Raw genomic sequence first — 27,993 nt, 5'->3', positions numbered from 1 at the left:
AGTCTTTATTTTAAAGTTTATTTTATCTGATATGAGTATTGCTACTTCAGCTTTCTTCTGATTTCCGTTTGCATGGAATATCTTTTTCCATCCCCTCACTTTCAGTCTGTATGTGTCCCTAGGTCTGAAGTGGGTCTCTCGTAGACAGCATATATATGGGTCTTGTTTTTGTATCCATTCAGCAAGCCTATGTCTTTTGGTGGGAGCATTTAATCCATTCACGTTTAAGGTAATTATTGACATGTTATGTTCCTATGACCATTTTCTTAATTGTTTGGGGTTTGTTTTTGTAGCTCCTTTTCCCACTTAGAGAAGTTCCTTTAGCATTTGTTGTAGAGCTGGTTTGGTGGTGCTGAATTCTCTTAGCTTTTGCTTGTCTGTAAAGCTTTTGATTTCTCCATCGAATCTGAATGAGATCCTTGCCAGGTAGAGTAATCTTGGTTGTAGGTTCTTCCCTTTCATCACTTTAAGTATATGGTGCCACTCCCTTCTGGCTTGTACAGTTTCTGCTGAGAAATCAGCTGTTAACCTTATAGGAGTTCCCTTGTATGTTATTTACCGTTTCTCCCTTGCTGCTTTCAATAATTTTTGTCTTTAACTTTTGCCAATTTGATCACTATGTGTCTCGGCGTGTTTCTCCTTGGGTTTATCCTGTATGGGACTCTCTGTGCTTCCTGGACTTGGGTGGCAATTTCCTTTCCCATGTTAGGGAAGTTTTCGACTATAATCTCTTCAAATATTTTCTCGGGTCCTTTCTCTCTCTCTTCTCCTGCTGGGACCCCTATAATGCAAATGTTGGTGAAATTAATGTTGTCCCAGAGGTCTCTTAGGCTGTCTTCATTTCTCTTCATTCTTTTTTCTTTATTCTGTTCCGCAGCAGTGAATTCCACCATTCTGTCTTCCAGGTCACTTATATGTTCTTCTGCCTCAGTTATTCTGCTATTGATTCCTTCTAGTGTAGTTTTCATTTCAGTTATTGTATTGTTCATCTCTGTTTGTTCTTTAATTCTTCTAGGCCTTTGTTAAACTTTTTTTTTTCTTTTCTTTTTTTTTTTTTTGCCGTACACGGCCCTCTCACCTCTGTGGCCTGTCCCGTTGCGGAGCACAGGCTCCAGACGCGCAGGCTCAGCGGCCATGGCTCATGGGCCCAGCCACTCCGTGGCATGTGGGATCTTCCCGGACCGGGGCATGAACCCGTGTCCCGTGCATCAGCAGGCAGACTCAACCACTGCGCCACCAGGGAAGCCCTGCTAAACATTTCTTGCATCTTCTCTATCTTTGCCTCCATTCTTTTTCCGAGGTCCTGGATCATCTTCACTAGCATTATTCTGAATTCTTTTTCTGGAAGGTTGCCTATCTCCACTTCATTCAGTTGTTTTTCTGGGGTTTTATCTTGTTCCTTCATCTGGTACATAGCCCTCTGCCTTTTCATCTTGTCTGTCTTTCTGTGAATGTGGTTTGTGTTCCACGGGCTGCAGGATTGTAGCTCCTCTTGCTTCTGCTGTCTTCCCTCTGGTGGATGAGGCTATCTAAGAGGCTTGATGGGAGGGACTGGTGGTGGGTAGAGCTGACTGTGGCTCTGGTGGGCGGAGCTCAGTAAAACTTTAATCTCCTTGACTGCTGATGGGTGGGGCTGGGTTCCCTCCCTGTTGGTTGTTTGGCCTGAGGCAACCCAACACTGGCGCCTACCTGGGCTCTTTGGGGGCGGCTAATGGCGCCTACCTGGGCTCTTTGGGGGGGGCTAATGGCAGACTCTGGGAGGGCTCAGGCCAAGGAGAACTTCCCAGAAGTTCTGCTGCCAGTGTCCTTGTCCTCATGGTGAGACAGAGCCATCCACCCCCGCCCACCACCTCTGCAGGAGACCCTCCAACACTAGCAGGTAGGTCTGGTTCAGTCTCCCCTGGGGTCACTGCTCCTTCCCCTGGGCCCCGATGCACACACTACTTTGTGTGAGACCTCCGAGAGCGGAGTCTCTGTTTCCCCCAGTCCTGTCAAACTCCTGCAATCAAATCCCGCTAGCCTTCAAAGTCTGATTCTCTAGGAATTCCTCCTCCTGTTGCCATATCCCCAGGTTCGGAAGCCTGATGTGGGGCTCAGAACCTTCACTCCAGTGGGTGGACTTCTGTGCTGTAAGTGTTCTCCAGTTTGTGAGTCACCCACCCAGCAGTTATTGATTTGATTTTATTGTGACTGCGCCCCTCCTACAGTCTCATTGTGGCTTCTCCTTTGTCTTTGGATGTGGGGTATCTTTTTTGGTGAGTTCCAGTATCTTCCTGTCGATGACTGTTCAGCAGTTAGTTGTGATTCTGGTGTTCTCACAAGACGGAGTGAGAGCACATCCTTCTACTCCACCATCTTCACAAAATGCATATTAATTTTGCAATTTAAAAAATAGTATAAAAACATGAAGAAAGCGCTGCCCTTCCCCGTTTTGAACTATTTAACCTTACAGCCATTTGGTAAGGCAGAGTAGGGCAGGAGGCTCCATTGGGCAAGGGGTGCCCCAGAGTGGCCATCGGAGCCTGCATGGGATGAGGAGGGGCCCTGCATAGGCGCATGGGGGTCCCACAACGGGTCAGAAGCAGGGATGGCGTGGGAGGGAGGTGGCAGAGGGAAAGGCAGGCAGGTACTCCCGGGAGACGGACCAAGTAAACAGATTAAGAATAATCAGAACCAGGTTTCTCACTACCAGGAAATGCAGTTACAAAAATGCAAAGGAAGAAAACAAGAACGAACCCTGTTATATTGTAGTACTGGACTGGAACCGGAAATGTCAGTGTGAACTCATGGTTTCCAATATACATATTACATATTGAAGGTATAAATATACTAGGAAGAGGGAGAGAGACACATGGAAACAGGTATGAGTGAGTGTGTGTGGTGGGGGGGGCTGGGGGGGGCGGCGGTGTACTCAGATATTCCTTATTCTGTCCACTGAGAGGGCCTGGAGCGATTACACCCAGGAGCAATGAGCACATCAACTACACCCAGCACTCAGATCATGCTTCTAAATACCATTTTCCACTAAAAGGAATGAGGACTCCTAGGAGAAATGTTTGATTTCCAGGACTAGGGCAGGGAAGTTAGCAAATGAACCTGGAACATCTTCTTGTGCCAGAAATCAAGAAAGTGCTCAAAGAATGAGGGGACATGTCAAAAAGACAGACAAGCAAGCTTGAAGGGGCTCCCCGTGGCCACAGTGGTATACAACCCACTGAGTGAAACAGGAAACCATGAGTGTGTGTGTATGTGTGGGGGTGTATACAGGGAAAACAAGTATCACTACACTGGAGAAGAAGCCTAGAGACACCACCTTAGTCAAATGATCAAAGTGAACATCGTCAGTAATAAGTCGTATCCAGCCAAGTCTCAATCAACGGGATGCAATGAGAAAAAGGCAGCATCACTTCTGTGACATTCCTGCCTAAGATGCAAAAACTCACCCAACCATGGGGATCCAACAAATCCAGGTTGAGGGACAACCTAGAAAATAACTAGCCTGTAATCTTCCAAAACGTCAAGGTCATGCAGGTCACAGCCTGAGGAACTGTTCCAGACTGAAGGAGACCAAAGAGACTGGACAACTAAATGCAGTGCGTTATTCTGAATGGGATCCTTTTCCTATTAAAGACATTATTGAGACAACTGGCAAAACCTGACCCGGGTCTGACGATTAGACAGTAGTACATGTCAACCTTAATTCCTGATGTGTCACTGTCACTGTTATACAGGAGAATATCCCTGTTTGCAAGAAGTACACATTTACATGTTCAGGGGTGACGAGGCACCAGGTTGGCAACTTATTCTTGAGTGATACAGGAGAAAAATTCTTTGTACTGTATTTGCAACTCTTCTGTAAGTTTGCAATAATCTCACAATTTAAAAAATTTTAACTGTAAATGAAAACAAAAGCAACAAAGGCAACGTCATCCTAAATTACCAGATGAGTTCAGATTGTTATATACTGGCTTTGTGTCAATCAAGCCCCAACGGTCCTGCTTTAACTGGGGAACCATAAATGTTTCTGATGGGGAAGGGGCTCTGCTTAATCGGACCCATGCTGCAATGCTAGCAGGACACTCTGCCTCTGCCTGGGACTGTCTTCCAACCCCAAACGTCCAACCATCTGTGGACACAGAGCATCATTAGTCCCTGCCACGTCCCTGGGCAGCCCAGGCAGTTCCAGACCATAAGCTACGAGAGAAGAGGCACTGGCCTACATCATTCACAGGAAGCGGTGTTCTGACTGGCCTGCTCCTCATGCACTACTGTCATTGTGAAACAGGAGCTGAGCAAAGTGAAGAAACTAACTTCGAACGCAGAGAGGAGCAAGGGCAGCAGGACATACTCTCACCCCAAAATAACGATGGTAACTGTTACCATCTTGTATTTGCACAGAATTTTAATATTTGCAAGTTTCTTTCCATCTGTAATCTCACACAATCCATACAAAGGAAAGAAGCTACAGATGTCCAAAGCTCCCAGACTAAGTCGAATTCCTGTGACACAGCACACATACCACACAGAACCTCCTCCTTGGTAGCCCTTGTGATATTCATAACAATACAAAATGTGTGTGGTTATTTGATTAACATCTGTATCCCCCCTTGGATTGCAGAGTCCAGGAAAACAAGGGTTGAGTGTTTGCTCACAGATGGCCCGATGCCTCACAGGAGGCTGACACCAAAAATACTTGCTAAGTAATCACATGGACACACGGGTGGGTGGATAAGATGGGTGTGCGTAGGTCAGCAGGTAGACGGACAGTGGGTTGGGGAATGGATGGGTGGCAGATGAGTAGGTGGATAAGGGGAGAGATGCATGGATGGATGGCGGGTGGTAGGCAGGTAGACGGTAGGTAGGTAGGTAGGTGAGTGGGTAGGTGGGTGGGTGGGTGGCTAGATGAGATGGTAGGTGTGTGTTGGGGGGGGCGGGGGGTTGGTAAATGGATGGTGAGTGGGTGAATGCCTGACCTGGGTCTGGTCCGCCCCCCACCGCCCAGCGCGGTTCTACCTGCTGCTGCTGGGCCCGGAGGTCACCGATCTCCTTCTGGTCCTCCTCGTGGAGCCGCTTCATGTCCTCCCACGACTGCTGGAGCAGGTTACGTTCCCGTAGCAGCTGTCCGTTCTCCCGCCTCAGCATGTCCACATCATCCTTCAGCTGGGTCTGGTCGCTCAGGAGCCGGCTGTGGAGCGTGCTGAAATCCCACACGGCACAGTGAGCCCAGCCAGCCTCCAACTCCCACCCGAGGCACCAGCACCCCCTCCAGGTCCTAGTACCCCCAACACACCAGACAGGTCAGCAGCGTGCAGAGGCAGGCCAAAGCTTGCTGTCAGCCACATGCCAGAAAGACCCAAACTATTTTTTTAAGAGCCTGACACCACAATGGCACACATGTGAAGGCCAAGGAAAGGAGATAAGCCCCTACCTGGCATGGACCTGGCACCTCCAAGTGCCGAGGCCTGGCAAATGTCAGCAGGTGGGCAGGCAAATGCCCTCAGAGGGGCACCAGGAGACCAAAGGGGAACATGCCCCATCTGCCTCTCCTGCGGCAGTAGAGCCCCAGCAGGGACCCAGAGGTCCACAGTGATCTGCCTGGCCTACTGTCTCACACATTCGACCACTTTCCTACCAACCGTGCTTCTGAAGCTGGCAATGGATGGTATGGAAAACTGAGGCCCAAAGCCACAAACGCACGTGCTTAAGGCCCACCGCTTGCTATGTGGCAGAGGCAGGATGGGACCAGAACCCCAGGCTCCAGGTCCACAACTGAAGACTGGCAAGAGGCAGCAGTTCCTTGCACGCTGGGAACCCTGGCCAGGCAGGCCCCACTCACTGGTAGAAGTCGGTCTCCTTGGCCACCTCCTCGCACCTCTTCAGGGCGTTGGTGTGCTGGTTCTGCAGGCTCTGCAGGTCTGACATGGCCCGCACACACTGGATCTTCAGCCTCTCGTAGTCCGGATTCAGCCTGTGGTAGGGCCTGGCCCAGACGGCAAACAGCCCAGTGAACACTGGCCCCGGGATCACAACGACAAGAATGTCTTTCCCTGGGAAGCCACGTCCTAGGTCACTCCAGCCCAGCAGTTCCCGAACACTGGTCTCCTGCATACCACCAACACCAACGCCCCCCCTCCGCCCCCCACAAATGCCTGCTAAGCCCGGGTGTCCTGGCCGCAGCCAGACCAACAGAATCCGAATCCCCAGGACGGGGGGCCTTGATTGCTGAACTCCCTGCGTGGGCCGGGAGAGCTGGGAAGGTGCTCCTGTGCTCTGGGAGCCCCCCGGAGGCCACACGCCAGGCCTGCACGCACAGGGGGCCCAGCAGTCCCTGGGATGAAGCTCCTCCTCTCCTGAGAGCGGTGAGTCTCAATCTTGGGTACATAACGAATAGACAAGGCCCAGACCAATTACGTCAGCATCCCTCAGGGTAGGACTCAGACATGGGGATTTTTCAGCTCCCCAAGGGATTCCAACGTGCAGCCAAGATTGAGAAAAGTGGCCAGGACCAGGAGTCCCCAGACCTGCAGCACCGTAGTCACCTGGGAACTTGTTAGAAATGCAAATTCTCAGGCCAGCCCCCAACCTCCGAAATCGGACACTCAGGAGGGAGGGAGGAATGGCCAGCCATCTGTGCTCTAACAAGCCCTGCAGGTGACCCTGGTGCGAGCTCAAGCCTGGGAACCCCTGCCCTAGAGCAGGCATCAGAAACCTTTCCCTGTAAAGGGCCAATCTCTGTGCAGCCACTACTCTGCCTCGGTGGCATGAAAGCAGATGTGGACGGCACACACTCGCACACTGTCTTCACTTGCCCTGCCCTCAAGCTGTCTGTCTGAGAGACACATCCTCATAAAAGCAACCTCTAGGAGCAGGCTTTGAGCCCCCACATCACCCCAGAAAAATCCTCCCCAGGATGAGGCGCACACCCCCCATGCTCCTGAAGGAAAGCTTAAACCAGCCCTGCTGCTGCTCCCCTCGGAACCCCTGCCAGCACCGCCCCAACCCTTCCCTGGCGTCTACCTCTCAATCCCAACAAAAGAAGTGGTCAAAGGTTTTCTTCAAAATAACAAAAAAGCCAGGTGGGACCAACTCTTTCTAAAACAAACACGTGGCAGGAAACAACTAACGTGTTTACAAACCACATAAAGATCCACTCAGCAATGAAGTGGGCCGGGGTATCCAGGAGACAGCAGTGCCCTTGCCCACGGACAGACCAGTCAAAGGCTCAGCAACAGGGTGACTGACTATCTCTATTAGGGCAGGGGCTGCACACAGCAGCAAACAGGGGACAGAGAGAGAAGCATATTGTCTCCAGGGCTGGAAGGCAGAGAGGCCTAGGATAGGGCTGGTGACAAGGTCAGGGCCATCCAACCAACCAGCGAGGAGGCACCCAAGTGGGACCAGGAGCCTCCAGCTGCTGCCCAGACCACCCACCAAATGACCATCGGCAAGGCCAGTAGAAAGGCGGTGAGGCCGGTCCACACACACACGCGCGCACACACATGCAAGCAAGAGCACACCAGTGCCAGGAGCCAAGTGTAGGATGGACACACCCACGCACACTTCTCAATCCCCAAGTTGTGTGATTCAGGCCACAGACTCCGATTTTGAACTGGAGGAAGCATAACAAGCCTCCGCCCCGCTCCCCGCATCCAGGCCTACACGGGCGGGTGGCGGGAAGGACACTCGGGCAGGCAGCAGGGCTCTCAGGAGCTAAGGGTACGCCTCGGGGCAGGGGGTGCCATGGCATCAGGGTGGTGACCCTGTCCATCGGGCCGGTGGGGGAGGGGCACGGTCACCACCTCTTGTCGAAGGTGGTCCCGTGGGTGGCGAAGGCCAGGCGCTTCCGCAGCTCATTCCTCTCCCGGGTCATCAGCCGCAGCTGAATGGAGAGGTTCTCCACCTTCTCATTCACTTGCCGGTCAGTGAGCAGCGGCGGTGGGGACGGCGCCTTCCCAGTGGTGCCTGCAGGAGGACGGTGACAAAGAGAACTCGTGTTCACACGGCTCCCACCAGCAGCCGGGCGCTGTTCTGGGCTCTCAGCTTGCATTCGCTCCTCACGACCACCCTACCGGTGGGTCCTGTTACATCCCCCTTTCCCAGAGGACACCGCCAAGTCAGAGTGTAAGAGGCACAGCTGGGACCACAGCCCAGGCGGTCTGGCTCCAGCATCCACTACCTGGGCCCTGGCTGAGGACCCTGAGCGAGGTCCCCCTCTCTCCCTCCAACCTAGCTTTGGCACCTCCAGGATGGAACTGTTTTTGGCCCTGATCTTTGCATCCTTGCCTGCTCTGCTAACACCAGCTGTCACCCACCCCTGGGCACAGAGAGGCCAGCCTGAGCAAGGTGGAAGGCACGGCCCGAAGAGGAAGACACAGTTACAGCTTCCCAGAGAAGCTGGCAGAGGACAGAGGGAGCCAGCTCCAAAGCCGGGCCCAAGGGCCGTGTCCTGCCTTCCCCTGATCAGGGCTGGACACAGTTCCCTCCTCCATGCCGCCCGACTGCCTAAAGCACCTGCTCAACCAGCCCAGGTGTGCAGCTTGGAGGAGCTACAGGGAGAGCCGCCCATGGCCAAGGTAAGTGGGACGGGGTGCAGGTAAGTCCCAGGACCTCTGACTGCCCAGCCCACACCAGGCCCTCGTCACTTGTCCCTAGGACTAGACATGTCCTGAAGGGAATCGCATGCCTTATGCTATTACCAAGGAACAGTGGCCACCACCAGCACCTCTGACGAGATCCCAATCTGCTTCTAGGAAGTATGCACCTCACTCAAATGTCCCAGAAAAAGAGACAGATCCATGGTGCTTTTATAGTTAACTCCGTCCATGTGCTCCCCTGAGCCCTCTAAGCCTCAGAGATCCTCAGTGGGGTCCGAGTAACCCACAGAAGTCATCCCAGTTTATGGATGTGATCCAGAGGCGGACTCACCCCAGGGACACAGTATCTGTCTCCCCAGTAGCCCTGTAACGTGTAAAAGGCAAGACGAATGTCTTCTGACTCTGTGTCATCCTGACCGCTGCCCCCCAGCAGACCGCTGTTGGCTGATTTTCTTGTGCAAACCGAGTGTCCCCCAAGACAGGCACTCAGGTGTGGCCTTGCATCTTCCAGGAGTGGCAGGGAGGATGGAGAATTCGACACTGTGGGTGACAAGCTAGACCATGGTCTGAGGCAGGAGACTCGAGCTCCCAGCTCAGTGTTATCCAATGTCGGTATGCCAACCACTGAATCCAGTACCCCTCGAAACACATGTTATTTTAAAGCCAGCACCTCCGTAACAGCCAGGATTCTTATGCTCAGGCCAGACCTCTGCGGCCAAAATGTTCTTTAAGGTGAGGCCCAGGATCACCATTTCCCCTGAGCATCTCCCTCCGTCCATGGGTTCTAGTCCACAGCCTGAGAAGCCTTCCCTCGCCCTTCCCCAAAGACCCTGGATCCTTACCCCTGCCCCCAGGAGTTCTGGAAAACAGGCTGGTTACAGCTCTGTGCGGCTGTGTAACGTCTTCCTCTTTGGCAAATGAAGGCACTTCTATGAGCTCTAGTTCGACGACGGCCATCTGATTTGCACTCACTTACCTGGCTGTCTGACATGTGGGGCCTCCTCTGGACACGTGCCTGACACCCCCTTCTGGAGAGGCCTACAACTAAAACTCGGCATCTAACCAGCCCCTGGGGGGCCCGGTGGGGGGGACACGATCTGTGGAGGACTGACAAACCCAAGACAGTGGCATGAACAGACCCAACAAGCACCCGGAAAAGAAGGATTTCAATGTAAACGTCGCAACCAACCACACAACAGCACACAACACACACGCCCCGGGCATTAATTTAACCTTCCCAACGATCCCACAGGTGGTAAGAATATTATCATCTCCATTTTACAGGTGAGAAAACTGAGGCGCAGCAAGCTTAAGGAATCAACTTAAACTTCCACAGACAGCAAGTGGCGCCCTGGACGAGAGCCCAGGCACCCGGATTCGGAGCACGTGCTCTCTGCTGCTGTGCCTTGCGGCCTCCCAAAGACAACCATGAGTAGCACTCACTCCATGCCTGGCGGTTTACGAGATGCTTTTCATACATTATCCCATTCCATCCCCTTAAGGAAGATACTGCTGCTATCCCCATTTTACAGATCAGCAAACAAAACCTTATCAAGCTTAAATAATGGGTCCAGGTCACCAAGCCAGTAAATGACAGCATGGCGTATGGAGTGCCTTCTGCCTGACCCCACGTGCCCGAGGCCTCAACCTAAAAGTTTTCAAATGGTTTGATTTTAGGGCCTCTTTACACTCTTAAAAAGGACTGAGGACTCCAAAGAGCTTTTGCTGATAGGGGTTATATCTAACAATATCTACCAGATTAGAAATTAAAACTAAAAAGGTATTGTAAAATATTTACTAATTTTAAAATAACCAAACCCGTTACATATTCACATTAAGGCTTTTCATGAAAAATTAACTACACTCTCTACCGCAAAACAGAAAACACAGCGAGAAGAATAGCATGGCTTTGCATCTGCGTAATGCTGTTTGACATCGGGCTTAATAAAGACAGCCAGTCTCACATCCGTGCAACATCACACGCCTTGGATGGAACCTGTAGGAAACTCCACTCTACAGCCGAGTCTGTGTGAGGACGAGAGTGCAAAAAGCAAGTGTCACCTCAGGACCATTATGAAAACAGTTCTGACCTCACTGGCTCCATGAAAGGAACTCAGGGACACCAGACCATGCTTTGAGAACGACTTGACCTGCGGTCAAGTTCAATAAGTATCAGAGAAACATCAGATCTCAATTTCAGAACTGAAAAGCACCACCAGGCCCAGCAATCTGCCTCCAGGGAGATGAAGAATTTCCACCCCATTTTAAAAATGAAGCAACAGAAAGATGTAGCCCTTGGCTTCCGCGGAGGCTGGAGAGAGAAGCAGCAGCAGGACAGAAGTAGGGGTCATCAGACCTGTCACCACATACAGCCACCGCCCCCTGTCTGTCTCCAGCAGGATGAGGCCACTGGCTCTGCAGCTGGTAGGACCTGGGGGCAGCCGATCACACACACAGGGACGTGAGCGCTGTCATTTGCTGAGCACAGCCTACGCGCTGGGTTCTGTGCTAAACGCACCTGGGCTCTCGCTTCATCAATACCCACAGTACCCTCCCAGGTACGTGCTGTGATCACCGAGTGAGAAACTGACGTCTAGCAAAACTGCACAGCTGGGAAACCGGAGGATACCCACGCAAATCCGGCTTCACCTCCAGACCCAGGGCCTCGTCCACTACCCTGCACGGCCTCCCGACGGGAGTGGCCTCCTGTTTCCCTTCCCCTGCCCCAAAGGCTTGAGCATACACGAAACACACAAAAAGTGAGGCCGTCCAGGCCTGTGAATCCATCAAATAGCAGGTTGACTTAGGGAAACTGCTGCCTGGATACCCCTGTCCTTTCACAATAAGGAGGGCAGAGGGCAGAGGAGGGCCACAGGGGGCCTCAAGAAAAATCCCAAGATGTGCTAAGCCAGGAAGTTCCAAAATAACAGCAAGTGTTGCAGAAAACCCTTTCCATACCCATTCAATTAAAAATAAAGTTTCACTTGCATCTCAGGGTTGAAAAACATTTTGAAGATGATGCAGTCCTTTCAAGAAAATGGTTGCCAGAATCCCCTAAACAGCTACCAAGATGGTCTGAACTCCTGCACAGGGAGGGAGCTCACTACTTCACAGCAGAGCCCATCTCATCTCTCCCCAGGTAATTATTCTACGTACTGAGTTAAAATCTGTATTTCTCCCACTGACCCTAGATCTATCTACCCACCCAAGACCATGAGGTAGGGACTTCCCTGGTGGTGCAGTGGTTGAGAATCCGCCTGCCGAAGCAGGGGACACAGGTTCAATCCCTGATCCCGGAACATCCCACAGGCCGCAGAGCAACTTAGCCCGTGCACCACAACTACTGAGCCTGCGAGCCACAACTACTGAGCCCACGTGCTGCAACTAGTGAAGCCCACGTGCCTAGAGCCCGTGATCCACAATGAGAAGCCACCGCAATGAGAAGCCCACACACTGCAACGAAGAGTAGCCCCCGCTCACTACAACTAGAGAAAGCCCAAGCGCAGCAACGAAGACCCGACGCAGCCCAAAAAAAAAACAACAACAAAAAAACAAAGGCCACAAGGTACACCTGTAATTCTTCTTCTAAACAACAGACATGCAAGTATTTGAAGACAACTGCCAAGTCCCTTTATCACTACCAGAAGACCTAAAGTAAAAAAAAAGTGACAACACCAAATGCTGGCAAGGATGCAGAGAAACTGGAATTCTCAAACACTACTGGTGGGAATATGAAATCATACAGCCACTGCAGAAAACACTTTGACAGTCTTTTATAAAGTTAAACATGCACTTACCATACTACCCAGTAATCCCACTCCTGGATATTTACACAAAAGAAATGAAAATTTACGTTCACACAAAAGCTAGCACACAACTGTTTATAGCAGCTGTTGAATGGATAAACGACAGTGTTATATTCATACAACGGAATACTTCTCAGCAACAAAAAGGCACTATCATACAAACTACTGGTACACACGAGGGCAAGGGGAACAGGGACTCGCGAATGCACTATGCTGAGTGCAAGAAACCAGACTCAAAAGGCCACATGCCATATGTTTCCATTTACACGACATTTGGGAAAAGGCAAAACTACAGAGGCAGAAGAGAGATCCGTGGTTGCCAGGGCCTGTGGGTGGAGGGAAGAAAGGCTGACTACAAAGTCACAGACGGGAATTCTTCAGGGTGGAGGATTTGCTCTATACCTTAATTGTGGAAGTGGTTAAATAACCAATGTGCTCATCAAAACTCATCGAACTATACACCAAAAAGGATAAATGTTACTGTACGTAATTCGTACCTCACGGAACATGACTTTTAAAAAATTCTGAAGTTAAAAAAAATAAAAAACAACAACACTGTGGTGCCCTAAACTGAAGTGACCATCCCAGGACAGGTGTGACCAACGAAGAGGTGTGGCTTGTCACCCCCGACCAGTCACTGTGTTTATAGTAAACCTTTTCAAGAACAAGCAAAATCAAAACTAACGTCAAGTGAGTTGTCCACAGAAGCCTCAAATTCTATCTTTGTGCAGTTGTTCTTTGGGACTCAAATGCAAAACTGTCCACTCTCCCCCCACTTCACTCCTTCCCCTTCCCAAATCTGGAACCCACTTGAAAAGAAGGCAGGGGAGTTCCACTCTCCCCCACTTCACTCCTTCCCTTTCCCAAATCTGGAACCCACTTGAAAAGAAGGCAGGGGAGTTCCCTGGTGGTCCAGTGGTTAGGATTCAGCACTTTCATTGCTGTGGCCTGGGTTCAATCCCTGGTTGAGGAACTGAAATCCCACAAGCCATGCAGCACAGCCATAAATAAATAAATAAATAAATAAACAAATAAATAAATAAATAAATAAATTAGTTAATAAAAAGAAAAACTTAAGAAAAGAAAGATTTTCTTTTTTTTCATTTTTATGTTCAGGATGGGATTCCAGGGTTAAGGGATTTGGACTGGACTAAAATGGCCCCAAAATGAGTGCTGGAAGATGCCAGGAGAGCTGGCACAGGCCCTGGAGTTTGGATAAAGAGCTCTCACTCCTCTGGGCCTTGGTGTAAGAGGAAAACTGCAGCCAAGGGGAGCAGAGCCCCTTCGCCATCACGAGTCTTGGCTCCTCCTCCCGGACACCCTGGCCGATGCAAGTGCAGCCTTCCTGTAGACCACTGAGGCTCAGCCAGAGCCCGGCAGCTTGGCAGTCTTCTTGGCTGTAAGGCCCTTTGTCCTTAGCCCCCTTGTCACACCACACTCCAGCTGACCCTGAAGGCCACTCCCCCACCAAGTCTTATTTACAGCTAGAGAGGTCACAGCTCTGCTTCAGAGCCCTGTGGGCCTGTGGTACCAGAGGCCAAGGAGAAAATGGGCACTGGCCCAAAGTGGGCAGGTGGGTGGAGCAGGGATGCCCAGGTAAACTTCCTGGCCTCCTCCAGGCCCTGGCTGTCAGGAGAGAAGCAAAACAGCAGAACATGGTCATCACAGGCCGCAGCAAGCAAAACCAAGCCATCCTCGCCTCCAGCCCAGGAGAGCCAGAGCCATCGGGGGGAGATACAATCCCACGTCCTGAACCAGTGCTTCCAAAAGCACCTTAGCTTCACTGGAAATGCACAGGTCACGCCCCACTCAGACCTACCGAATCAGGAACCCTGGGGGAGAAGCCAGCACTCCCCTCCAGGTGAGTCTGATCACTGATAAAGTTTGAGAACCTCTGGTCTGGACCAAAGTCGCACTGTCTGGCCAGAGTGGCTTATCAATCCCTTGTTTTTTCGGCTGTCCAATACCCACTACATTTAAAAGCATCGCCCACTGATGCCCAGGGGATGCCCTACTTGGTCGGCACAGGACTGCAGCGGGGCTCCTCCTGGACTTGGACTGGAAGGAGGTTAGACTCCAGCGCAGCAGCTGCAGCCTTGCCCAGCTCCCAGATCTCCTTCCAGATAAGCTACTTGCTCTCGAATCCTTGACTCAGGGTCAGTTTGCCGAAACCCAAACCAAGACAGGTGACGATGGCCTGTCGCTTCCAAGCTGCTCCTACATCCAGAGCGCCATTCCTGGAAGACCCCACTTGAGGGCCACCTCCTCCCTGAAGCTTCCTGGACACCCCTCGTTAGAAAAAGCTGCTCCTTCCCCTCTGTCTCCTTGTTTTACACAAGGCAAAACGGCCAGTCGCTTCTCTCTCTGGTGCTCTGGTCTGAATGTTGGTGTACCCCACCAAATTCCTATGTTGAGGTCCTACCCCCCCAACCCCGTGTGGAATTAGGAGGTGGGGCCTCTGGGAGGTGATCAGGTCATGAAGGTGGAGCCCACATGAATGGGATCAGTGGCCTTCTAACAGGGACCCTAGAGAGCTCTTCCCCCTCCTGCCATGTGAGGTTACAACGGGAAGGCACCATCTATGAACCAGGAAGCGGGCCCCCCAAGACACCGACGCTGCCTTGATCTTGGAATTCCAAGCTTCCAGAACTGTGAGAAATAAATGTGTGTTGTTTCTGAACTGCCAAGTCTGTGGTGTTCTGTGATAGCAGCCTGGACAGACTAAGACACCTGGTTAGCCTGTAAGGCCTGGAGCCAGGCCCCCCTGTGATCCCTAAGAGTGCCGAGCACGGGTTCCAAGAGGACAAGGTGCTCCCGTCCATCTGATGCACTGAGAGAAAACAGGCCCCGGATCCAAAAGGATCAGAGAAGGAAGGGTCAGACGGCAAGGGGTCAGGGTGCAGCCTTGCCTCCATGCTCATTCACCCCACCATCCTCTAACAACTAGAAGCTGCACCTTCAAGGAATCTTTGCTGGGATAGGAAGGAAGCCCTCCAGATCCTTCTGCTAACAAAACCAGATCTCTCTCCTTAATAAGAAAGCTCTCCTGTTACTTCAATCTGCATGAAATTTAAGGCTCATTTTATAAATGCTGCCCAAGAATGTCTCCTCTTCTTAAAACTTCCCCAGTTATCCAAGTTGAGAAAAAAAAAAAGGTACCTGGGCAATTAGATCAGGATGAACGGGGGAGGAAAAAAACATCGATTGCCTGAAATGAGTGTGCCTCCCCTGGGCAGATCCATGGTGCCTACCCACAGGCAGGTTACTCAAATAACAGGCCACACGGGGTGGGGGGAAGCCTCAAAGCAGCCACACGTGCTTGGCTGATGAAAATTGCCTGGAAAGACACAGCAAACTTTAAGGCTGTCGGCCTGTTGTTAGGAGGGTCAGGCTGAAGAGGTGAAATGGGCAGACCACCTGAGGACCTAATGCCAGCCGGGAAGAGGGGAGGGGCAACCAGGTACCAGCTGTTGCAGAGAAAATACCATACCCAAGGCTCCACCTACCAATTTTCTCTTATGCTAAATATAACTTGCTGTTCTTTGGCCAAACATTCTTGGTTAGGGAGACATAAGTGGGAAAGTGGAGGTGATGTTTTTATTATAAGACCTTGCCTTTCCTTAGGTTCATGGAGAAAGACCTAATCAACAGAAACAGCCAGTCTCCATCTGACTCATCAGCCCCTCGGTCGGGGGGTGTGCCTGAGATGGCCAGGAAAAGAAGTGTTCTGCCCGTGATTAGGTGAGGCTGAGCCAGGAGGGATTCCTCCAGGAGGTGCTGCAGTGGGCCATGGACGACCCTCCATTCATTCCACTCCAAGGGGCTGGTCCAAGCCAGCCACAGACATTCCAGTGCTTTTGCCGGGGACTAGGTTAGGTCAACTCACCTCCAACCAGGAAGACTGTTAAAATGGATGCTGGGCCCCATCCTCAGAGCTTCTGGAGCCTGGAAACCTACATTTCTATCAAGTACCTGGGTGCTGCTGGTCCAGGGACCGCACTGCATGAGCCATGGTTTGGGCACAGACAAGTGACAGGGGACTGGGGACTGTGCTGAGGACCTGCTGGAGAAGGCTTCTTTGCTCATCAGGAGACACGAGAGGAGACAGCCTCCTTCATCCTCTGGACCATTTGTGATGACGGAGATGTTCTTTTATCTGATCTGTCCAATATGGTAGCCACTAGCCACAGCTGCTACAGACCGTGGTCCCCAACCTTTTTGGCACCAGGGACCGGCTTAGTGGAGGACAATTTTTCCACGGACCGGTGGTGGCAGGGGGTGGGAAATGGTTTCGGGGATGGTTCAAGCTCATTACATTTATTGTGCACTTTATTTCTATTATTATTACACTGTAATATATAATGAAGTAACTATACAACTCACCATAATGCAGAATTAGTGGGAGCCCTGAACCTGTTTTCACTTGCCACTCACTGAGAGGTTTTTTTGTTTTGTTTTGTTTTGTTTATTAATTATGGCTGTGTTGGGTGTTTGTTGCTGTGCGTGGGCTTTCTCTAGTTGCGGCGAGCGGGGGCTACTCTTCATTGTGGTGCGCAGGCTTCTCACTGCAGTGGCTTCTCTTGTTGCAGAGCATGGGTTCTAGGTGCGCAGGCTTCAGTAGTTGTGTTGCACAGACTAGGTAGTTGTGGCACACGGGCTTAGTTGCTCCGTGGCATGTGGGATCTTCCCGGACCAGGGCTCGAACCCCTGTACCCTGCACTGGCAGGCGGATTCTTAACCACTGCGCCACCAGGGAAGACCCACTGATAGGGTTTTATTTTTTTATTTTTATTTATTTATTTTTTTTGCGATACGCAGGTCTCTCACCGTTGTGGCCTCTCCCGCTGCGGAACACAGGCTCCGGACGCGCAGGCTCAGCGGCCATGGCTCACGGGCCCAGCCGCTCCGCGGCATGTGGGATCTTCCCGGACCGGGGCATGAACCCGTGTCCCCTGCATCGGCAGGCGGACTCTCAACCACTGTGCCACCAGGGAAGCCCTAGGGTTCTGATATGAGTCTGCAAGCAATTGATTTACTATGGTCTCTGTGCAGTCAAACCTCTCTGCTAACGATAATCTGTATTTGCAGCCGCTCCCCAGCACTAGCATCACCACCTCAGCTCCATTTCAGATCAGGCATTAGATTCTCATAAGGAGCGCACAACCTAGATCCCGCACATGCGCAGTTCACAGTAGGGTTCGCGCTTCTGTGACAATCTAATGCCACCGCTGATGTGACAGAAGACGGAGCTCAGGCGGTAATGCAAGCAATGGGGAGTGGCTGTAAATACAGATGAAGCTTCACTTGCCCACTGCTCACCTCCTGCTGTGCGGCCCGGTTCCTAACAGGCCGCGGACTGGTACTGGTCCGTGGCCTGGGTGTTGGGGACCCCTGCTACAGAACACTTGAAATGTGGCTAGTGTAACTACTGAAACTAGTGATTTAAATTTTATTTCACGTTAATTCACTGGAATTTAAATAGCCACGTGTGGCTAGAGGCTCCCACCACGAACACTGTAGCCCTGGACACTGTCAGGTCTAGATGTGATGGCTGACCTCTGCCATCAGCCCAAGGGAAGACACCACACAGAGGCCCGCAAAGCCACACCCGATGTACTCAGCCCACCCTCAGCACAGTTACCATGTGAGATCACACATTCCTCTGCTATCTAAGGCAGTATGAGTAGGTATTCCCTACTGCTGCAGCCAAAGGCCTTCTGGCCAATACAGCCACGGGGATATTCAAGTCAGCCTGCAGAAAAATGGGGCTACTCACCCCAAGGTCAACGTCAACTCTACACAGAAAAGCAAGAGAAGGAAAACTTGGCTACCAGTGAACTGGAGAGGTTTTGACCTGAAGGGATGCAACCAGGTCTTTGAGCATCCAAGATAGGGGCCCAGACAGTGAAGTACAGTAGAGCTCTGCTCGCAGCCTGCCTGCCAACACGTATCCGGGGACACTGGTGACCCCTTCATCCCAAGGGCCAAAGGGTGGGTCACTGACACTGTGCTCTTCCAAAGTATACGAAGGTCCAGCTGCACAAAAAAATACCTTCTTACTCAGGCCTGCAATTCCACCATTAACAATACTTGTTGTGGTTTAAACAATTATCTTTCTCTAGACTCTCCTTTTAAAATGCAAATGCTCCTAGGAAAGGTAACACTTTAAGCCTTGAAGGGTCAATGTGAATGAGTTTGTCAGATATCAGATCATTGTACCTCGCTCCCAAGCGGAATATGGAGCCGGAAAAGGGTGAGGCCAAGACAGGTGCCCTCAGAGCTCAACCAGCTCCGTTTTACAAAACCCCACATTACCGTTCCACACATCCTGACTGCCTGCCCGGCTCATGCACTTCCTGAAAGCCAGCCCCGTGTTCAAAATCCCAGCAGCCCCATCATTCAATCCCTGTGTCTCACCAACCCAAGCAGGCAGGACAAAGTGAACTGTGGTCCCATCAGAGTCCTCCCTGAACCCTAGACGGGACGAGGGGACCTGCGAGGGGCTGAATTGTGCCCCACAAAACAGACGATGAAGTCCTAATCCCCAGTAAATGTGAATGTGACCTTATTTGGAAATTCGGTCTTTAGAGATGATCAAGTTAAGATGAGGTCATACTGGAGTAGGGCGGGCCCCTAAACCAATGTGAATGGTGTCCTGTTTAAAAAAGGAAATTTGGAGACACACACAGAGAGAACACCACGTGAAAATGAAGGCAGAGACTGGGGTGATGCACCTACAAGCCGAGGAACGTCAGAGGTTGCCGGCACACAACCAGGAGAAGAGGCCTGGAAAAGACCCGCTCCTGGGTGCCTTCAGGGCACAATGATCTTAGACTCTGGCCTCCAGAACTGTGAGAGAATAAACCTCTACTGCGTAAGTCACTCAGTTTACGGCACTTTGCTAGGGCAGCCCTAGCAAACAAATACAGTGCCCCCTACTGGTACCCCTCTCACCACTCTGACCTCACTTACTGTATCTACTCATCTGTCTCCCCAGGAGACCCTAAGATCCAGGAGCACAGGGACCAGGTCTGCCTATTCACCACTATATCACAAGCCCACTTCTGGCCCCCTGGAGGTGTTCCGTATGAGTCAACTTAACGCATAAGAGGCCTGCCCCGGGCAGGTTCTAGAAGCTCAGGCACGAGACTTACCTTCTCTGAGTGTCCATTTCCCCATCTGTCTACTGGAGGAAACAGGAAGAATTGGACCAGATGACCTCTGTGAGCCCTTCCAACTCAAAAACTCCAGGACTCACCACACCACTGAAGGTGTACCCATCCATCAAGGTCAAACCAGGACACAGAGCTACACTAGGGCATTAAATAGAGGGCATGTGACACAAAAGATGGGCCACAGAGGCACGGGAAGACTGCGAGACTATGACAACCTTCCTCTGGGACGTCTTCAGTGAAGTGACAGCAGGGCCAGCCTCCCTCTATGGGCTCCTGGGACCCACATCCAGAGACACACCGAATTCGGCATGGACTGGCCACTCCTACGCCCAAGACAACACTCCCAGTGGGCCAGTCCTGCTCACAAACAACAGCCCCCAAAGGGGCCAGTCTCTTGGATAGTGGTCACTGTGTACTACGAGGCCTGGGGGTTGGAGGCAAAGGGCTCTCTGAGAAGCGCTGTGCCCTGACAAAGTGAAAACATGGTGACACAGGAGCCTCTGTGTCATGCACCTCCCTCCTAACACCACGAACAGCGTTCTGCCCTCCTCCATTAAGAGGACGTGCTGATGAGAGGAAATGTGAATGGAACCAACAGAAGATGACTCCATGAATGATCTGACAGGTGTGGGCCAACTTGCCCACCCCATGCACCCAGCGCCACCCCAGCTCATACCCAGACCCCCGACTGGCCGGTGTCCTCCAGGAAGGAGGGGTGCCCAGGAAGGTGGTACTCACCCACACTGCTGAGGGAGCTGCTGCTCTCCGAGTCTGAGGGCATGATGGACAAGACACTGTACGTGGAGCCTGGAGACAGAAAGAGAGGCCATTTGTTACTAACCCCAAAGGGATTTCTCATCTTATGCCCCAAACCACTGTCAGACCAAATGACTTCAGTCGGCGCCAGGCTGAGAAGCAGCACCACCTGGGGTACCAGACATCAGAACCACAGGCTGGGCAGGGGAGGTGCTGTCAGCAGGGCCTGGTCTTTGGTGCTTCCGCCTCACCTTCGGCCCCCCTCCGCACGGGCAGAGGGGAGCCTGGAGTCAGCCAGCTGGCTTCTTATTGGGACATCTGGGGAAGGGCTCAGCAAGGGAGCAACATGCCCCAGGGCAACAAGGGGTCTGGGGATTTCCTACAGATTTGTATCAGTGTGATTCTGGCTTCCATATAGAGGGTAACAGAGCCTAAGTTAAACATCTGTGAACTCTTCGTTCCTTGTGCCTAGCTGTTCTGCTCTTAGGTTCTAACTGTATTCAAGCTCAGTCCTTAATAATTTAGTCAGTGGCTGCTCCCTTATTAAAAGTTACTGATAGAATTATAAGCAATCACACTGTCACCAAAGCTAGGGAGTAACATGTTTTGTTTTTCGTTTTTAAATATTTATTTATTTATTTTTGGCTGCGTTGGGTCTTCATTTCTGTGTGCAGGCTTTCTCTAGTTGCAGCGAGCGGGGGCTACTCTTCGTTATGGTGTGTGGGCTTCTCATTGCGGTGGCTTCTCTTGTTGCAGAGCACGGGCTCTAGGCGCGCGGGCTCCAGTAGTAATGGCGCGCGGGCTTTGTTGCTCCGTGGCATGTGGGATCTTCCCGGACCAGGGATCAAACCCGTGTTCCCTGCATTGGCAGGAGGATTCTTAACCACTGCGCCACCAGGGAAGCCCTATGTTTCGTTTTGTTTTGTTTTGTTTTGGTGGGGGAGGTGTTGACACTCGTTATTAACTCCTGGTGGCAGCCACACAACCACCACGGTTTGGTTTGCAGGTTTGGTTTGCATTCAAATATCTTCAAAGCCAGGATGTTTCCTGCCCGGCATCAGGAAAAACCTCTGGGTCAAGAAACCCAGCTCTGAGTGCAGTTCTCGCCCACGTGCGAGTAGCTGGCCAGTGGCCTCAGTTTTCTGGATCTCTGTTTCTCAGTCTGTAACATGAAGGGGTTCAACCAGATGGCTTACAAGGTCCTTTCCCCTGTCCCATTTCAGAGATGACATTTTCCATGATTAATGGAAACAAAGCTGTGCTTTGCTTATCAAGACTACAGATGACACAAAAGTTAAGAGGGCAGGCGAACCCCAACCCAGAGGCTGAATAGGAGTCGAAAAAAGCACAACATGCAGAGATGGTGGGTCAAATAAAACAAGACAATGGGAAGAAGGCAATGTTTTGCTCTTAGAACCGAAAGAACTGTACAATGAAGGTGTGTGTGTACTGGGCAGAGTGAGTGAGCCAGAGATGAGATTTTTGCAATAAAGCCTTTGAATGAGACTTAGGGCTTTGGTGTCAGAAAGCAGCCGAGAACTAACGAGACCTTGGGCTCCAGGACCAGAAATGCGGGGTCAAATTTAAGGGGCTCTCTCCAATGTCAACTCTTGACTAGCTACCCTACACCTGCACACCCTCAGAAGGAAAAAAAGAAAGAAAAGAGATAAAGAGAAGGGGTAAGCAGGGGAGAGGGAGAGGAGGAGGGAAACTCATGGACGGGGGGAGGGAGCAGTGCACCAGGGGACAGGGGAGACCCCGAAGGGAAGGGGAAGGTGTCGGGGGAAAGATGAAGACCACACAGAGGCAAGGGAAACACACAGCCCTGGCATAAGAGTCGGCATGCAGGGGAGCTAGCTGGTGTACCCACCAGACAGGCAGAGAGATGAAAGGTGAGAGGAGAAAAAAGAAAACCAGAAAAAGGGACTTTGGTAATGGCAAGAAGTGGGACAGTGGCCAGGAATGGCCAGTGGCCTCATTATCACATTTTCCAAGAACCTCTGGGTGTCTGGCGTGGATGGAAGAGGAAGGCTCGGGGAGTGGGCAGGACCGTCCAAAGGGATGCAACTTGTTCTACTGGCCTACGGCAGCAGCCCTGACACAGCTGGTGGGTGCAGGTCAGGAAGGGGGCCTAACGGTCAGTGCTGCCTTGGTCTGAGAAGACCTGGGTGGCGGGGGGCTCCCACGACATATGCATTCACTCCACGCACACCTGGCAGAGATATCAGAGGTGGCACCTGCACATCACCTGAAAGGAGACGGAACCAGAAAACCCCGTGCAGCCCTTAAAGTCCTTGACCCTACTAAAAAATAAGTAAGCAGTGTTCAGTGAGATATCGCCTGTATTTAAGTTCAATCCACGCTACTCATCTTGCTGCCCCTTCCACATCTCTGTGTTTTTGTCTCAACCGTGAGCATCACAAACTTCTCAAAGCATCTCTCTTCCCATATCATGAACATTAAGCACTGCATAAAGATCCATGAAATAAAGTCAGGTGCAATTCAGCCAATCCATCGGTATCTCCAAAACACAAGAATGTAACACAATGCCTATGTTCTAAACTCAACAGCCATTTTCTTAATAATTTTTCATTGTTGTTATGTGAGGGCAAGGAAGACTAGCCGGCTGGTGTGTCGGTGGCTTGTTTTTGAAAGTGGGCACAAATACACTGTCCCACTCACACCTCTGAGATGTGAGCTCAGCCCAGCCCTGCTGGCAACACCACAGCCAGCACTCTGGCGGATGCTCCCTGCACAACGCCTCGCCTCTTTCTCGCTACTGGCATCAGCAGCGCCCCATCTTCCAGTAAACCGCCCCTCCCCTTCAAATCATCTCTCTCCTCCCCCACGGCAAGTTTCCACTGTTAATTAAACTTGGCAGACACCCTTCTCTCTCTCCTCCCACCTCCCCCCTGGCTGGGAGGAGTCAACTGGCCAACTGACACGTGCTGGTCCCCTTCCCTGTCCCCCACATCCTGACAGGGCTCTGGGCCTGACCCGGGGGCGGTGTGACATCTCTATCCGCATCTCTGGGCATCACCTCCCCCGAGTCGGCTGGCAGGGCTCCTGGGAGCCAGGGGGGGAAGCGGTGCCAGGGAACGGTTAAAATTGGACAAGGCCCAGTTTCTACGATGTTCCCAGGGCCTTAGACGTCATTCGGGGGAAAAAAAGCCCCGAAGACGAGGCTGTCTTGGTTATGCTTTGTCTCTGCAGCTATTGTTGTCTTAAAAAGCCTGTGTGGTCAGGACTGTCGGGAAAAGGCAAAAGGAGTCGCTTTCCTCCGAAGTCACGCAGTATCCTTTCAAAGCGATGGCTTCTGAGAGGTGGGACGGTCGTCATCTACCCCTGGGATTTCACAATCCAATCTGGAGCCTGACAGAGGTCCCATCTCACTGCGCACGCTCTCCTGCCCCGCACAGCCCCTCACCCTTGACCATGTGGGAGCTCCCCTGAAGGCACCTGCACTGCGACCCGGGCCCTAATGCACACCCTGCACATCACACACACAGAGGCCTGGGTGAACGAGGGCCGACCTCCTCTGCTCCCACTGCCTCCCCCCAAGCCCCACAGGGCAGCAGGGTACTGCCACTCAGGACCGTCACCACAAACTCAGACAAGCCTGTGCAGAGGTCCAGAGAGGACCCAGAGAAAGTCATATGATTGGGAAACGTTTCCAGAAAATGAGGGCAGAGGGACTTCCCTGGTGGTCCAGTGGTTAAGACTCCACACTCCTGATGCAAGGGGCCCGGGTTCAATCCCTGGTCAGGGAACTAGGTCCCGCGTGCCTCAACAAAAAGATCCCGCACGCTGCAACTAAGACCCAGTGCAGCCAAATAAATAAATATGAAAAAAAAAAAAAGAAAAAGAAAAAGAGAGCAGAGCAGGAGCCCAGGTCTTCGTGGCCATGTGAAGCAGAGTGATGATACAGGGGGTTCTCCACCATAGCAATAACCTGAGGCCCCGGTCAAGGTGCAGGTTCTGACTAGGCAGATTAGGGTGGGGCCTGAGACTCCGCATTTCCAACAAGCCCACAGCAGGGACTGAAAGCAAGGTACCAAGGCTGACCCGAGCCAGCAGGTGGCATGTACATGGAAGTCATGGCAGAAGCCCTGGGAGAGAGCTGGCAGACTCTCTGGGATTGGCCTGGGCCACAAGCATTGTCTGTGTTATTCCCAAAAGGCTGCCCCCTGCTAATTGTGTTTACTCGGTGACTCAGCCCCACTGGGTCATGGAGACCACTTCAAAGAACTTCCAGTAAAATCACCCAGGCGATAACAGAACGCCCAGCCCTCCAAGGCCCCCTCCCGCGGCTGCGGGGCCCCTAACACACCCCTCCATTCACCTGGGCTTGTAAAGGCCCCAGTGACTCACACTTCCTCCCCATGAAACCGCGATGCTCAAGGGGCTTGTTCCAGCCTCCAGCCAGCATGCAGAGTCCTCTCTGTGCTCCAGCCCGTGGCGCTGCCCTGAGACAGCTCTGGGCGCTGGGAGGACATGCACCTCCCGCGAGCACCGGGGAAGGAGGGAGAAGCAAGCCACTCTTCCCTGGGGGCTGTGAGACTGGGCAGGGAGGTGCTGCCTGGGCAGTGGGGGCTGTGAGACTGGGCAGGGAGGTGCTGCCTGGGCAGTGGGGGGGGGGGGGCGAGCAGTCACCACCAGGCCACCTGTCCCACCCTGGAACCATCCTCCAGCTCAGAGCTGACCACCCTCGGACGGCTGAGGGTGCCCAGTCACTCTAGCACCCACACGTGTCCATCGGGGTCCTGGCACGTGGCTGAGCCGTGCGAGCTGTATAAAGAAGACAAGCCAGGGGCTCAGGAGGCTACTGACCTGCTGTGAGACTCTGTGGACGTCCCTTTCCCTCTCTGAGCCCACGGCCCTCGTCTGCAAATCGAGGCAGCAGTGACTAGAATACTAACAGGTTGCCAGCCTGCCTGGGTTCAACTCTCAACTCTGCCACTTAGCAGCTGTGTACCCTCGGGTGAGTCACTCAGCCTCTCCCTGCCTCCATATGCTTATCTGCAAAATGGGACAACAGGAGTACTAACCCCACGGAGGATCAACTGAGTTAATACGAAAAGGGCTTGACACAGCACCTGACAGAGCCAGTGCTCAAAGTGTTAGCTGCTGCTCCTACAGTCAAACCAGACCTTCCAACACTGCCGTCCTCAATCCTTTGGTTACCCAAATTGAAAGCTGTCTTTCAGAAAGCTGTCCACCAGAGTGACGAGGCTGCATAGTCCACAATGACAAACTGCTAGACCGTATGGCACTAACAACAACAATACCAGAAATAATAATAGCAGCAGCTGATAGGCACTGAGCCCTACTAAGTGCCAGGATGTACTAGACTCTGCATATGTTGTCTCAGTTAATTCCCACACCAACCCTGAGGCTGTCATTACGCCGGTTGTGCAGAGGAGGAAACTAAGGGTTAGAAAAATCAAGTAACTTGCTTAAGGTCATGGTAGAGCCACTAAGGGGGCGAACAGGATACAAACCCAGGCAGTCCAGCCCAAAGCCTGTGCTCCTGAACCCTATACACAACACTGCTGCCCAGCTCTAAAGGTCTAGCAGTCCGGGGGGACTTCACGGAGGAAGGGGCCTGGAGCTGGCCCTGGAGGATGGTGGACTTGGACAAGCACCAAGAAGCCAGATCAGCCTGGAGGAGATGTAGGCAGAACCCATCCACCTGTGCAAGTGAGAAGTATTAGAGCAGGGCCACCCCTGCCCAGAGCCTCCCAACCTGGAGCCCCCAGCATAGGCTTTCCCCCTCCCCGTGCTCCTCCCCACACCGAGACACTCAACCGACGCTGTGAGCTGAGTGGGGCTTGGGGACTAAAAGTGGGAAGAAAGAAAGAGGTGTGAGCCATGGCGTTATGGCCCTGACACATGCTGCTACTTCCTGCCCACCCCAACGCCCATGACCGTGCTGGGTACAGAGGCACTCGACTCCGTGAGCCACAGACATGAGAAGGAGGCAAGAGGGTGGAAAGTGCTATGTGCTGAGCTCACCTCCCCGGCTTCTGCGGATCTCGGGAGGTGCTGGGAGGGTGGCTCCTTTGGCTGCTGGGAAGCCCTCTTACAGAATCACGGTTCAGTGCAGCCAGGCCCCTCCCTAGGGCCTCAGCTTCCTCCCCTTTAACAACATGGCCCCAGACTGTGGACACTGAGACCCACAGTTGGAAGCTGACAAGCCCCCCGATACTCAGGAAGCAGGGGGTGAAATTCCGTGGCCCTGGAATGGAGCAGCCACGAAGCCTGCTGCGTCAGTCGAGAAAGGCCTGCTTCAAGCAGCTGACACGCCCACCTCAGGGTGGGAAAGCATCCTCCCCCTGACATGCACAGGGAGGCTGATGCCTCCTGGCTAGGCTGGGGGACAGTTGTCACCTGCCCTAGAAGGCCCAGGAGGTGGCCCGAAGCAGGGTCTGTAGGGCTCCACGGGAGGGAGGCTGGGCGGCCGTCATGTATGCCCTAGAGGGTGGGGAGGAGACTGGGACAGACTTCAAGAGTCTCCTACTAATATGCAATGATGTAGGGGGGCATGTTCATCATCAATGAACACAGCCACACCTGACAGGCACCCCCAAAACATATGACAGTGCAGGAGGGACCGGCCGCAGTGTCACTGCCCTGCTACCCTCACGAGAGCTCATGACGCAAGCACAGCAGCAAAGAGGACACACCGAGATGGGACAGAAACAGCGCAGCACAGGCAGCCACGCTTCCATTAATCCTGCAGCCAGACATCCCCCGGTGGGCGCATGTGCCCTGGAATAAACTTCTGACCAGCACCAGGAGTCACAGCAGACCGGCTCCCTCCTGCTCTCCATCTGGACTCCCTCTCCACGACTCAGTAAAGGGAGAAAAGGCTACCTCCTCCTGCACGGACTGTGACCAAGCAGCATGTGCTGCCCTCCACCATCACAGGTGTTGGTACCAGTGCAGGCTCTGGGCCACACCACCTGGGCTCAGGCCTGCCACCAACAGCTGCGTGACCTTGAGCAAGTTGCTTCCACTTTCTGCGCCTCATTTCCTGGTCTATGAAATAGGAAGGGTGGGCTATGAGGACTGAATGAGGACCGAGCCAGGCACACGGACAAGCGCTCCATAAACGCTAGCTCTTGTTCTTGTTATCTGACCCTCAACCATGAGTGTCCCTGCCCAATACCTGAATCCAGCCTTGCTATGCCTTTGTTTTCTTCCACTCAGGATAGGGAGGCCTCCCCTCCCCTTCCACCATTCTGCCTGGCCACGGCCAATTCCAAGCCAGCCCACCTCTCTTCCGGGTCTCTTGTTCTCTGATTCAAACAGAACAAGCCAGAGTGCTCACTGTGTGCTGGGATAACACCAGGCCACGCCCCAACCCTCTCATGACCCTCACCGCCACCTGCACATAACATGGGCATGGGTCAGCCCTTCAAGAAAGATGAAGTTGACAGCGCTCTGCACAAGACACCACCCCTCGGTAGGCACGTCTGCCCTGGGAACACAAAGCCCATTCTGCCACCAAATGCTTAGTGAACAAACTAGGGATGCAGCAGAGAACAAGACAGAGTCCCTGCCCTCATGGAGCTCAGAGGAGTGCAGGTGGGAGAGAAATAAACCAATACACAAATGCAAAATGCATCAGGTAGTAAGTGCTGTGAAGAACACTACAGC

The 27,993-nt window shown here is 52.4% G+C and overlaps 1 protein-coding gene across 1 annotated transcript in view; it reads right to left on the bottom strand.

Annotated features, from left to right (window-relative positions):
* The window catches only part of DLG5 (discs large MAGUK scaffold protein 5), a 120,499-nt gene that overhangs the window by 54,762 nt on the left and 37,744 nt on the right, over window positions 1-27,993 (bottom strand). The window contains exons 2-5 of the mRNA XM_060034717.1: window positions 20,314-20,382; window positions 7,800-7,962; window positions 5,837-5,980; window positions 5,014-5,197 (exon numbers count right to left, since the gene is read on the bottom strand). Of these exons, the coding sequence (XP_059890700.1) occupies window positions 5,014-5,197; window positions 5,837-5,980; window positions 7,800-7,962; window positions 20,314-20,382 (560 nt within the window). The remainder of the gene's footprint in view (window positions 1-5,013; window positions 5,198-5,836; window positions 5,981-7,799; window positions 7,963-20,313; window positions 20,383-27,993) is intronic.

This window comes from Delphinus delphis, chromosome 16, assembly GCF_949987515.2.
Source record: "Delphinus delphis chromosome 16, mDelDel1.2, whole genome shotgun sequence".
NCBI lineage: Eukaryota > Metazoa > Chordata > Mammalia > Artiodactyla > Delphinidae > Delphinus > Delphinus delphis.
This window is presented reverse-complemented; position numbering and strand designations above follow the sequence as displayed.